The 13,328-nt window shown below is 45.4% G+C and overlaps 1 protein-coding gene and 1 long non-coding RNA gene across 10 annotated transcripts in view; one reads left to right on the forward strand and one right to left on the reverse strand.

Moving 5' to 3' along the window:
- The window catches only part of Fgf1 (fibroblast growth factor 1), a 94,974-nt gene that overhangs the window by 46,414 nt on the left and 35,232 nt on the right, over positions 1-13,328 (reverse strand). The window contains exon 4 of one of the 9 annotated variants that reach the window (XM_048811718.1): positions 11,326-12,666. The exons of the other annotated variants lie outside the window; for them this stretch is intronic. Coding sequence (XP_048667675.1) covers positions 12,586-12,666 — 81 coding nt within the window. The 3' untranslated portion in view covers positions 11,326-12,585. Of the gene's footprint in view, positions 1-11,325; positions 12,667-13,328 lie in introns of those variants that run through there. 9 annotated transcript variants of the gene reach the window in all.
- On the forward strand, positions 3,762-12,114 carry LOC125619114. The gene is made up of 2 exons (XR_007350611.1): positions 3,762-4,359; positions 9,742-12,114. It is a non-coding gene; the product is annotated as an uncharacterized LOC125619114 (long non-coding RNA).

Raw genomic sequence — 13,328 nt, forward strand, 5'->3', positions numbered from 1 at the left:
CAAGAACTAATGCTGTGTCGTCCTGGGCAGGATCTCCACCGCAGAGCAGACTGCCTGGCACACAGCAAGCCCTCAACAAGGGCCAAATGAACAAACAAGTCAAGACCTTAGCACACACCAGGGGACCAGAGCAAGACAGTAGTTTCCTGTGGAAAACCAGTTAACTAGCCAGCTTTCTGATATCCTGGCTCAGCTCCTACTGGGATCCCCGGGGAAACCAGATTTCCTTTAAGATTGGGCAGGGGAGAAGCTCTTTTAGCAGCATTCTGTGCTGTTGGCCACAAGTGGGTGAGTGATCCCCCAGGCAGAGGTTAGTGTTAAATCCTGGCTCCTCATGCAGTCATCTCCTGGAGCTCCCGCTTAAAATGGAAAGTGGCATTACTCATGGCAAAGGGCAGACAATATAAAAACATTTAGGTGGGGCCCGACACAATGGGGTGAGTATTCCCTGGTGATGGAAGAGTACTCTGCCCTGAGCACTCACAGCCCTGGCAAGCAGCTCACTCAGAGCTGGGCTTCTGAGCTGCACTTCCAACTTAGCTCATCTCCCTTGATCTTTGAGGTGTCCTGAGACATTTCATTCTTCGGCCTGCAGCAGGCCTGGTGGAAGGACTGACCCTGAATCCATCGATAGCCGAAGATGCAGAACCTGGTCTCTGGCATTCAACAGAATTGGGTCAAAATCCCAATTCTTAGAGTTACCAGTTCTGTGACGCTGAGAAATTTGCTTAATCTCTCTGATCCCCAAGTTCCTCGTTGTAAAATGAGTAAAATAATAATACGTACCGCATGGTCATCAGGATAAGTAAACAAGACAATTTGCACAAAGCCCTTATCCCAGTGCCTGGCACATTTCCAACACTCAATAAGCAACACTGCAGTTATTGACCCTGCTCTTTTCTCTCTGCCTTCAGTAACCCCCATTATAGCCCACCCTTTATGTTTTCCTTTCTTTGTTCATTTCACTTAGCCTCCAACCCTTACTTGGTCCAGGAATCTTCTTTTGCCTCTCACACTCTCCTGAGCTCAGGTCACACCCCAGCCCCCTGGATGGTCACTATTCATTTCTAATTGTCTCCATTCACTTTGTCTGTCAGCTTGCATACCAAGACTCCCCCACTTGATATCTGACCCTGTCATCGTTTTTATTTTTTAATTTCTTTTTTTTAGATGTAGGTGGACACAATACCTTTATTTATTTATATGTGGTGCTGAGGATCAAACCCAGTACCTCACATGTGCTAGGCAAGCGCTCCACCACTGAGCCACCACCCCAGCCCTGACCCTGTCATTATTTCTTCCGCGCTTCCGCATCCGTGATCTGATACCCCATGAAGCAAAATGTGTGTTAGAATAAATCAATCCAATCTTAATGCAGCCTTATAGATTAGGCATCGATCTAAAACAAATGGGGCTCAACACCAGGATCCAGTGCTCTAGCACAAATGCCTGAATCCACAGAAAGCAAAGGGCCCAAAGTCCAGGCTTATAAAACCTGATTGTGGGGTGACAGAGTGACAATGAAAACACTGCATATGAAGTTTCCCCCCCCCCCCCTTAGGAAAGAACATACACTACTGACTTTCTAAAGACAGGTTTCTGTAGTGAGCACATGAATTATGCAGAGAGAAGTAGGTGAGTTGAGACTGAGCACTGTGCTCGGTGGTTCTACACCAAAGAACCACACACAGCCACTGCCAGTTCCTCTAGGGTTTAGAAAACCTTCCACCTTTGACTACCTGGGACTAGATTAGCCTTTCAGTCATGTCAGATCATATCCTAATCCTTCCCTTATCCAACATTGAATGTGTAGCCTTCTCTGTGCTGAGCACATTTCCGCATACCATGTAAGATATTGTAAAAATAAAATACGTAAATAGGTAGGTGGTTGTGAGCCCTGCACTCCAGGAATTTAGCAGCCAGTACAGGAGTTAATGCATTGAAATAGCTCTCCTGGGGTGAAGAAAATATGACAAGCATCACAAACAAGACAAGCCCCCCCCCGCACAAGGAACAAATCACTTAGGATGGAGATTTGGGAAGAAGGGGTCATGATTGGGGTCTCAAAAGGCCAAGACTGGCAGGTGCCCTGGGCAGAGGACACACCTAGGCAACGTACAGAGTTGGGGAAACTTAGAGCCAGAATTGGAAGATTTCACTGGGAATCCAGCATATCTCAATCCAAGGGTGAGAGGGGTAAACCTGGGAAAACCATGTGTAGTCAGATCTTACATCCCACCCCTGCTGAACATCTCCATTGGATGTCCACTGCTCATCTTAAAATTATTATGGCCCAAACAGACCTGTTGATTCCCTCTTTCCAACTCCCCAGATGTTCCTTCCTAAATATTTCAAATCTTATAAATATTCCCAGTGCCTCACCCCCCCCCCCAAATAAAATCAGTTTTCTCTCTCCCTCTTCTTCACCTAGCCTAATCCATTTCTCAGCGAGTTCATTAGTTCTAGCTTCAAAATAGATCCCCACCCTGGCCTGTTCTTCCCTCTGCATCACTACAGCCATGTTCCCAGTCACTGTCATTTCTTACCTGCCTCCTGGCTTCAGTCCCTGCCCCTCTCCCTGCTGGGTGGGAATGTGAAGGCCATTTAAGTGGAAAGGTCACAGTTCTCTTATCATGAGAAATATGAGACACGAAGATGTTCAGAAATAACCTCTAGCGTGGAAGGGCTGTAGAAATAGAAATACTAGCCTTGGGTATGGTGGTTCTGAGCTGCTCTGGAGAGTGCTGATTGGAGGCTGGGGTTGTGGCTCAGTGGTAGAGCACTGGCCTAGCATGTGGGAGGCACTAGGTCGGATCCTCAGCACCACATAAAAATAAATAAACAAAATAAAGGTATTCTGTCTATCTATAATTCAAAATATTAAAAATGAAGAGTGCTGATTGGTTATTTATGGCACTTCCTGGCTGGGTTGTCCCAGTCTATGCTATGATGGCCCTGTGAGACCATGACACTGATGGCCCCATTGGAGGGAACAGAAGTGCCCCAGGGTTCCTCATGCTTCTTCCCACATTTCCTATACCTCTTTAGGGCCCTGCCTGCCCTTAGCCAGCCGGTCAGCACATGCTGCCCAGGCATGTGTCACGGTGCAGACACCCCAGGAGTGCCTGGGTCCACCCGCATCTGGCCAGAGGAGTGGCCACCTTGGCAGTCGGCTGTGGCCCTTTGTCATGGCCCCGTCACAGCACACACATGTGTCTGCGCCAGCCCCGTCAGGCAGCCTCATCCTGGGCACCTCGGCTCACTCCCTGTCCCCTCCACTTCCTTCAGCCCTGCATTTCCAGACAGAGTCAAAAATGGGTTCACATCAAATAAGATTTGTTTTGCTTCAGTGTAATTTTCCATTTATAGATGGCCTTCTCTCCGGAGGCTCAGGCCTCCTTCCTCCGTCTTGTTTTTTTTTTTTTTCCCTGGGTATTCGGGATAAACTCTTGGTGGTTGTTTTTGAGTCCTGTGGTCAGCAGCCCTGCCGGTCATTCATTCAGAATGTCTCCAGAAAGCCAGTGGTTGCCTTGACAGGAGTTTATGCTAATTTCTGTGGTTTCTGAGACCTCTATAGGACTGTGCCCACAGAGCCAGTGTGAATTGTTAAAAAGTAACATTCAACCTGGTTGGGCAGGTCCTTGTCCCCAGGTGAAAATGACAAGGATCTCAATGACAACAGCAGCAGCCAACACCAGCAGCATAGTCCCGAGTGCTTTGCAGACAGGGACTACGAGGCAGGTGTTGTTCAGACCCCCCATTATACAGAGGAGGAAATGAGCACACAGGAGTGCAGGCCAAGGTCAACCAGACTCCCACAGCGGGGTCTGACCCTGCTGACCTCACTGGCCTGGCCACTTGCTCTCCTTTGCCAGCCTTGTGATCTAGCCATACCAGTGTTGCTTTGATCCCTTGGATACACTATGGCCCTCCTGCTCCAGTTCCTCTGCATGTACCTTCCAGTGCCTGGACCTTGGTTCCACCAGTCTACAGTGAATTCACCCTGAACCATTTTTCAGATCTTCTTTGAAGATGCTCTTCTGACACCTCTCCCCCCCACATACCCAGGCCAGATGCCACATTAACCCACAGCACCACCTTCCTTGTCTCCAGAGCACTGGTTGGAGTTTAAATTCTATTTTGATTTGTGCGATTTTCTGATCAGCATCTGGCTCTCCCTCCAAACCATAACTCCAGGAGGGCAGAGGCTTGGAAGTGCTGTGGTGTGTGGAACCTTCTCGTTTGCGATCACCACTCTGGACTGAAGTGAGCTGTTTATCATCTGTCTCATCCTGTGAATTTCCCAAGGGTGGTGTCCAGGTCCTCTTCAAACAGAGTGCTCAGCTCAACAAATATTTGGTGAGTTGGACTAAATGAACTGGATTTAATTGAATAGTGTAACTTGGGAAAAGGGATTGGAAATTTTGGAACTTTTCATGGAGCAAACCCATAAAATACAACCCACTGGGCACAGGGGCCCACACAAGTAATCCCAGTGACTGGGGAGACTGAGGCAGGAGGAACACAAGTTCAAGTCCAGCCTGGGCAACTTATTGAGACCCTGTCTCCAAATAAACCATAAAAAGGACTCAGGATGTGGTTCAGTGATAGAGCACCCCTGGGCTCAATCCCCAGTGCAACTACAACAACAAAAACAAACCCATTAATACCAGGATCTTGGAAATCAGGAATGATTTTAAAGAGAATAGCCTTTTAAAAAGCCAACTTCACTTACAATGAACTAGCGGTCGTTCACTGAACTTTGGACAATAAATTAGAAGGATGCATGACTTTCCCAAAGAAGTATAATATGTGCTTGTAAATCCAGGAGAAATGAAGAATAAATAATGTCTGTCCCTCCAAGTTCATCTGAAGTTTAGTAAAAGTTAGGGCATAAATAACCAGTGCAATCTCACTGGATGCTGCGTGGAATTTGGTTCCTTCCAGCCTTTGGCCTTGCGTCATTTCCTTATCTCTCTTGGATGACATTGCCTGGCTCATCTGCCAGTGCTTTCGTCTGCTGTCTTCTACTCCATAAATATTGTGGCCTGGCTGAAAGGAAGCACCCGCTCTTTGGGGCTGGCCTTTCCAGGATTTGATCCCTCTGTCTGGCAGATGAGCCCTGAATAGAGAGAGAAAGCAAAAGTGGGGTGGGGGGGGGCTTCTCTTCTGCCCAGAGGAGCAGCAGGGTGAGGGACGAGCAGGGGGTCACGGGCCTGCTGCTCACCCAGCAGGGTTTATGAAGATAGCGCCAGGTAACCACAGGTTCCCATATCCAAACAGGACCTGGCCTCAGCTCTGCCCACCCAAGCTCCAAGGAAAACAGTTATTTGGAAAAATGGTTTTCTTTCATGCTGCCTCCTCCTCCCTATCATAACAGATCATGAGCATGTTCCTTGGAGGATTGAATGGTTCCTTTTAAGATGTTAGAAGCCATTTCTGAGCGAGAGGATGAGCCTAGTTAAATTTAGTAGTCCTGCTGCACAGAAGAGATTAACAGGTAATTTGAAAGAACATCACTGAGGCTCCAGTAAACCATTACGATGCTCCTAAGTTTCCAAGCATTTTGCAATAAAAATACTACCTAGTTATCACACGTAATGATGAAAGCGTAACTGTTCTCATCTTGTCCACCACTAAGACCTGCTCCTGGTACACTCCCTGGCACATAGTAGTACTTAGCAAATATTGCTCAACGAATACAGGAAAGACGTGGCTGCCCTAAGGTTCCGACAGCTTTCCAGAGTGGACAGAAGACCTCAATCTTGGCCATGCTTAGCTCAGACACAGTGGGTGATGACACTGAATTGTTTGCTTCTAGATCTAGTTCCTGCTTATCCAAAATTATGAATCTTATTTCCAATAGTTAATGAATGTAGGTGATACCCCAGTAGCTAAGAAAGGGCATTAAGAAAAAAAAACACTGTGGTCACCAAGGAATGATTCCTAAAGGGAAAGCAGAGCCATGAATAACATGAAAATATAGCACGACTATTGAAAGAAGACATCTTGGGGTTATAGTGGCTACAGCAAAAGATAGTCAAAGATTTCATTTATGTCAGAGTTAGAGAGCTAGTGTTGCTTTCCAAACTCTGGAAATTACGCCAGATACAGGCTGGTGCAGTGGTGCCTGAGGCCAGTAGAGGGCACTCTGAGCCAAGCGTGCTGCCCCCAAATCAGAGGGACCCCACCAAGAAGTGGTTCATGCTTCATCTTTGTTTTTCCTGAATGTTTTTGTGCTTTCTACCCGAAGAAGATAGGGTTTTACCTACTCTGCACCAAAAAACTATCTGATAATTTCACATAATAAATACCGAGTCCCAGGAACATAATCATGTCTTTAAAAATGTTAATGGACATCAACCTTTGATCTCCTTGAAATCTGTAGACAAATTTCTCTCGGGTTAAATCTTAACAGTGTAAATGTGCCCTCAGGAATGAGAATCTTCTTCAAATATTGACTCTAGGTATAGAAGGTCATAAAAATCAAACCAAGAAGGGCAGACTGTAATGTTATCTCTTTGAAAGTGATTTATATTTGGTCTATATTCATCAGGTGAATAGGAGTTACTTATGCATCAATACAATTACCTGTAGCATCTTGATTAAAAAGAAAGCTGTATATTCATCAAGTTGGAATATGTTAAAGTCTTGTTTTCAATTTACAAGCTCCGTTGGAAATGTCTTCTTCCCTGTGCTTGTAATTCCTAGCCCTGAGAGAACAAATAAATCAAGAGGCCCTTCCAGGAACCAGCACACTTATGTGCCAACCCTACAACTGGCAAGTCCAGTACTAAGAATTTGTCCTACAAAAGAACTCACACAAACGCCCAAAGATCTATGTGTGAGATTCACTGCAGTGCTGTTTGCAATAGCAAAAATTTGGAAATAATGTCACATCAATAATAGAGCAATAAAATAAATCATACGGCCAAGTCACATCAAGCAACTATAAAAAAGGAGAGATAGACATTTATGTGCATTTTTGAGTGGAGAAAAAGAAAGCCATAGAACAATAGACATAGAATCATTTCACAACTTTTTTAAAAAAAAAAATATTTTTAGTTGTTGATGGACCTTTATTTTTTTTTAAATTTATTTATATGCAGTTCTGAGAATCAAACCCAGTGTCCCACATGTGCTAGGTGACAGCTTTACCACTGAGCTACAACCCCAGCCCTGAGTACCCCATAACTTTTTAAAATCACATATGTATGGTTATACATAGATAGGAACCTGAGGAATTGATTACTTCAGGGAAAGGATTGGGGTGGATGAGAAACCACATTCTATTCTGATACTGTAGGAATTTTTCTGATTTAAAAGAAAAAAAAAACTTTGAAACTCCTTAAAAAGAGGGAAAGAATGCTGTTCACTGAACCTTTCCCTTTGCCCCCCAAATTGAATCAGTTCCTTCCACCTGAAAGTCCTTCTGTTTTGGTGTGGATATGAGATGTCCCACAGAAGCCCATGTTAGGAAACTCAGTAATGTTCAGAGGTGAAACAATTAGATTACACAAGCTGAAACCTAATCCATGGATGAGTTCATCTGATGTAGTAATAATTTGAAAGAACTACCATGCTGGGTAGAAAGTGTAGGCAGGGCACGGTTGGAGGAAGGAGGTCACTGGGGGTGCCTCTGGGCTTATATTTTGTTCCTGACTCTCCCGGCGCTCTCTCTCTTTCTGTTTCTTTTGCTCTGCCACACCCTTCCACCATGATGTTCCGCCATGGCCTTGGGCCCAGAGCAATGGAGGCAGCTGTGGACTACATCTCTGAAACTTTGAGCTCCAAATAAGCTTTTACACCTCGAAGTTGTTCCTGTCAGGTATTTCGGTCAGAGCCATGAAGAGCAGATGAATGCACCTTCCTATTCACCCGGAGGCCCTCTCGCCCCTCAGCTTCTTTGCACAGCTGAGCTTACTAAAGGAAGATGGCACCCCCAGCCCTCTGGGGCCCTCTTCCTGCCTATTCCTCCCTCGAAACCCACTTTTGAAAAGCAGATGAATGATCTCCTCCTGTACTTGGGTTGCAATGTCCTGAGGATATGTGGTCAATTGTGGATGTTGTTGTTTTCAACTTTCTTCAGTGCTGGGGATTGAACACCTGGCCTCACACTAGGAAAGCACCAACACTATACTACTACATCTCTAGCCCTTGAATATTGTCTTTAATTGACATGATTTTACCAATTGGAAGATCTCATCTAAAACTCCTGCTCTCTGGTTTCTCTTTAACCCCCACAGTCCCTGGCCCCTTTCACCCATTATCCTTTCCAGCTGGAGTGAGGGTCAACCTGAGACTGGATCTCTACCACTCTCTTATAGACTCTTCAACCCAAAGGGCACTAGGACTTTTCATCCTACTCTAGATAATGCTCCCCTCTCTAGTTTCTGGGTCTTCTTTCTGTGTACCTGAACTTGCTTAGTGCCCAGCATTGATTTCTCTTCCTTTAGCCACTGTTTTAGTCAGCTTTTCAAATTGTAACAAATACCTGGGAAAAACAACTTAGAGAAAGAAAGATTTATTTTGGTTCACATTTTCATAGGTTTCGGCCCAGAGTTGGCTGGCTCCATTGCTTTGGGCCTGAGATGAGACAGGGCAGAAGGGTGTGTCAGAGGAAGACTGTTCAGTTCATGGTGCCAGGAAGAAGGGAGAGAGAAGGAAAGGGACTCCGGACAAGAAATACCTTTCAGGGCATACTCCCAGGACCTACTTCCTCAACCGTCCCAACAACCTGCAGTTTCTACCATCTCCCCATGGTCCATATAGCTATCAATGGATTAATCCACTCAGGAGGTCAGAGCCCTCATGACCAAATCACTTCCCCAAAGCCACACCTCTGAACATTGCTGCAGTGGGGACCAAGACTAAAACACATGAATCTTTGGAGGACATCCAGATCTAAACAATAGTAGTCACCCTTTGAAGTATGGCATCCTTCAGGGGCCTGTCCTAGATGGTCTCTTTTAATGGTGTTCTCTCTGGGTGTCCTGGTCTGCTTGAGAGTCCACCATGTCTCCCAAATCCTGTCCTATACCTCTGCTCTGATCTGCTGATTTGTAGCTCCCACCATTTGAAAGAAACCTTCCTGAACATTCTACAGATGCATCCCAAGGTAGAATCCATGCATTCCTACTTCCATTGCCCCTGAGAAGACAGTACAGTGTTACCGAGTAACCCAAGCTGCAGACTTGGTCATATTCTGTTTCCGTCACTACCTACATGCATCTTCTCATGATTGGACCTAAATATAAAATTTTCCTTCCCTTTCATCAATGTCTTAACTCTGATAAAAAATTCTCAATCTTTATCCATGGGGAAATTGCTTTTACTTTTTCTCTCTGCAGTTTAGTCTTCTTACCCTCTCCACAGCATCTCCCAAACCTCAGATCTGACCATGCCTGCCCTCGATCGAATTCCCTCCATTATTTCTCATAGCCTACATGCCAAGCTCAATTTCTTAGCTTGGTGGTCGAGCTCTGTAGGATCTGATTGCAACCTTTATTCACTAGAGAGGCAACAAACAGCATGCACGATGGGTCACACCTCATAAATATCTTTGTGAATGAGATAGTCATGGTCTCTGCCCTAGTGGGACCACACTGTAGTGGGGTCTTCTAGGTAGCACCCCTGGGTGCAGACATGCAGGCCCTTCCATGTGTGTGCAAGATCCTGGGAGACCTCCACAAGCTCCCAGTTTCTTTATGAAACATGAATAACAAGAGTTTCTATTTTCAGAGAGCTGCTGGAGGATTCAAGGACACATGTCAAGAGTCAGCACAACACCTGGGACAAAGTAAAGGTTCAAAAACCGGGTGCCACTGTTAGAGGAGTGCCATTTCTTTAGCTTGGCCCATCTGAATGCTTCCAAATGTTTCTGAAAAGATTGCAGCCAAAGATGACAAAGGACTTGCTCTTTGGACTATTTTTTATTGACTCTCTGCCTACATACTTCTTGATTCCAGAGAAGTCCCCCAAAATAGCTATAGATAGCAATGCTGATGGGACCACGTCCCTGTGTCACCAGCCCTGTATGGGGCTGCCATAGGACAGGACCCTGGGAAGTCCCACAGTCTTCCTCACACCACATGGCCATGGTTTCCCTTAGTTTTTCTGTAGTGGGGGCTTCCCCACAAGACCTCATCTGCTAGGTAGCTGGAAACATCTTTGTTCTTATCCCATGGGAGATTTAAATGGTCCTGTTAGGAAATGCTCCAGCCTCAGTGGCCCCCCTGACCTTGGCTGCAGGAGGAGTTGGGGGGAGGCACCCAACCTCTTCCTGGAAGAGAAGCACCAAGATGCTCCTGCACAGGGTCCTCTAGGGGCCCACACTTTCTGGCTGAGTGCTTTGCCTGGTGTGTTCTGCCCACCCCTTTGCCCTTTATGACTCAACTTGGGACTACTGGTCTGTCCTGGCCCAGGGCGGCTCCCAGGCTGACCAGCTCTTGCTGGCCATGAGCCTTGGCTTCCCCACCCAGAAGGTTTGCCCGGACCCCACTGTAGGGTCACCCCACAGCAGCCTCTGGCTCATATCTCAGCATCTCATTATGTGGGAACGGCATCAAAGCACATCCACTCGCCATCCATCGCGCCCGTCACCGTCCCAACCCTCGCATTGCAGCCCCGTGTTGAGAGCCGCCTTGTCTCCGCGTTCATCCCTGTGTGTCAGGATGTTTCTAAAGCCAAAGTCCCCCCACCACCGCCCACCACACACACACACACACACACACACACACACTCACACACACACACACACACACACTTATCATACCTTCTTTTCTAACCCAATCTTTAAGACTGAACCTCACACCCCACCCCCACAGTAGTGGGAGCTCCAAAGACTCTCTGCCGAGCCGCGCCCTCGCTATGTGAATTGGGAGCACAAGCCATTTTGCAAGTCTCTCCACAGATCTTGGCAATTGAGTCCAACTCTTCTTTATTCTGTGCTCTCCTTTCCTTCTCTGGCTACAGGAGACGGGCCTCCTGGCCCAGCCTCTGAGAGGGAAAGCCCAAATGGAACATGGTGTATAAGCAGTGGGATGGGGTGAGAGGAGTGAAAATGCATTGTTTCATGTTTGCAAAACATTTCCCTCATACGACTGTCCCCTTACAGGTTGAGGCTGTCAGAGCTGACATCGTCCAAGGCATATTTCTTCGCTCATTCTTAGTTAGGTTCCTTCCCGCTGAGCACCTACAGCAGCAGGCGCTGTGCTGTGGACCCAGTAGCTGCCTCACAAATGGTACAGACGTTCTCATCTCCACATGGGAAGATGCTCAACACCTTTAGCCACCAAGGAAATGCAAGGCAAAAGCACGATGTCATGTTGTACCCACCATGTTGGCTTTAATGGAAAAGGTAGACAATAATAAATATTGTCAAGAATATGAAGAAATTGTTCACACGTTGCTGGCAAAATGCAAAATGGTGATCACTTTTGGAAAACACTTCAAATGGTGAAGCAGAGTTAACCAAATGACCCAACAATCCCATACCTAAGTATATACCCAGGAGAAATGAAAGCATATAAAAGTAGTCTACTCATGTTCATTCAATTACTCATAGTAGCCAAAAAGTAGAAAAAACCCAAATGCCCATTGAATGATGAATGGATAAAGAAATGTGGTACATTCATACAGTGGAATATTAGCCATAAAAAGAATGAACATAACATGATGAATCCTGAAAACTTCATGTGAAATGAAAGAAGCCAGTCACAAAAGACCATATTTTATATGACTCCATGTTTTCATATACATTCCACGTATATGAAATGTCCAGAATAGGCAAATCCATAGAGACGGGGAAGAAGAGAAATAGAATATAACTTTTTAAAAGGTTATTTTGCGTTACTTTTTGTGGCTCTGGGGATGGAGCCCAGGGCCTCACGCACAGTAGGCAAGCACTCACCACTGAGCTACATCCTGGCCTTGTTTTTTTCTTCAGTAAAACACTAAAAACATCCTGAAATTAAATAGCGCAATAGTTGTACAACCCTGTGGACATACCAAAAGCTATTGGATTGTATACTTTAATTGGGTGAGTTGATATATGAATTATATGAGTTGATATATATGAATTATATCTCAATAAAGCCCCCATCAATTCTCTCATTCTCTCTCTGTCCCAGTTTCTTAGCTTTCCTAGAACAAATATGAATTCAACTTTCTGTCATTTTGAGACTTACTCTAGCACATTTATTAGAGTCCCATATTATGTGGGCACCAACATAATAATTTTTAAACATTTTTTTAAAAAATGTTTTTTAGTTGTAGTTGAACACCTTTATTTTATTATTTATTTTTATGTGGTGCTGAGAATTGAACCCAGCACCTCACACATACTAGGAGAGCACTCTACTGCTGAGCCACAACCCCAGTACCCCAAAATAATAATTTTAAGTGGTCATTTTCTGTTATAAGGTGGACTCTAAGAGCATGTGTCTGTTTGATTCTGTAATGTCCATCACGCTTAACCCAGGACCTGACGTAGCAGGGTCTCCATCAGTCTCTGTGGAGTGGATGGCTTCACAGAGCTCACATCTTAAGTGGACACAGTCCCAGTGACAACTGCTCGTCATTCATTCATTCAGCACATATTTTCTGTAGCTTCCTTGGTGTGTGGAGTGCAGGAAAGAGGCAGACATAACTGAGCCCTGGGAGAACCTAGAACAAGGAAACCCACACGAGCAGGTTTCACAATTCAATCAACCACTGAAAGCAAATAATATTTAATAAAAGTTCGCATATATTGGAATTGGATGGTTTTCATTGTTTTATTTTTGTTTTTGAGGTCGGGTCTCTGTGTTACCCAGACTAGCCTCAAACTCATGATCCTCCCGCCTCAGCCTCCAGAGGAGCTGGGGTTATAGGCCTGTGCCACCCAGCTTGCAAGTTGTTTTATCGTCCTTCTTAAAATAAATAAATAAAAATAAAAAATAAAGTTCCTCTTGGTATGGTTTTGTGGGAAAGTTAGGCTGCATTGAGACAGTCATGTGAAAACAAAGAAGGAAGTTTCTAAGGGGCCAAGGATGGGTAAGAGGAAGGTCATTCAGAAAAAAGAAAATCACCCCATAGAATGATCTCGTTGGTTAGGAGGCTAAATTGTGATTTTAATTTCTCGTTGACATGGAGAGTAAAAGCAGAAGAAGGTTAAGTGCCAAGTCCCATTCTTCATCTCCAGTCAGGGAAGGCTTTGAGAAGAGGTGTGATGGGAAAGGGTGACTCAGCGGCTGGGAGGGGAGAGAAGGAGGGAGTCTTAAAGAGCCGGGGAAGACTTAATGAATATAATTGTCCTCTTCACTGTGGAAAACTGGGGGGGGGGGGGG

The sequence above is a fragment of the Marmota marmota genome, unplaced genomic scaffold, assembly GCF_001458135.2.
Source record: "Marmota marmota marmota unplaced genomic scaffold, marMar, whole genome shotgun sequence".
Taxonomy (NCBI): Eukaryota; Metazoa; Chordata; class Mammalia; order Rodentia; family Sciuridae; genus Marmota; species Marmota marmota.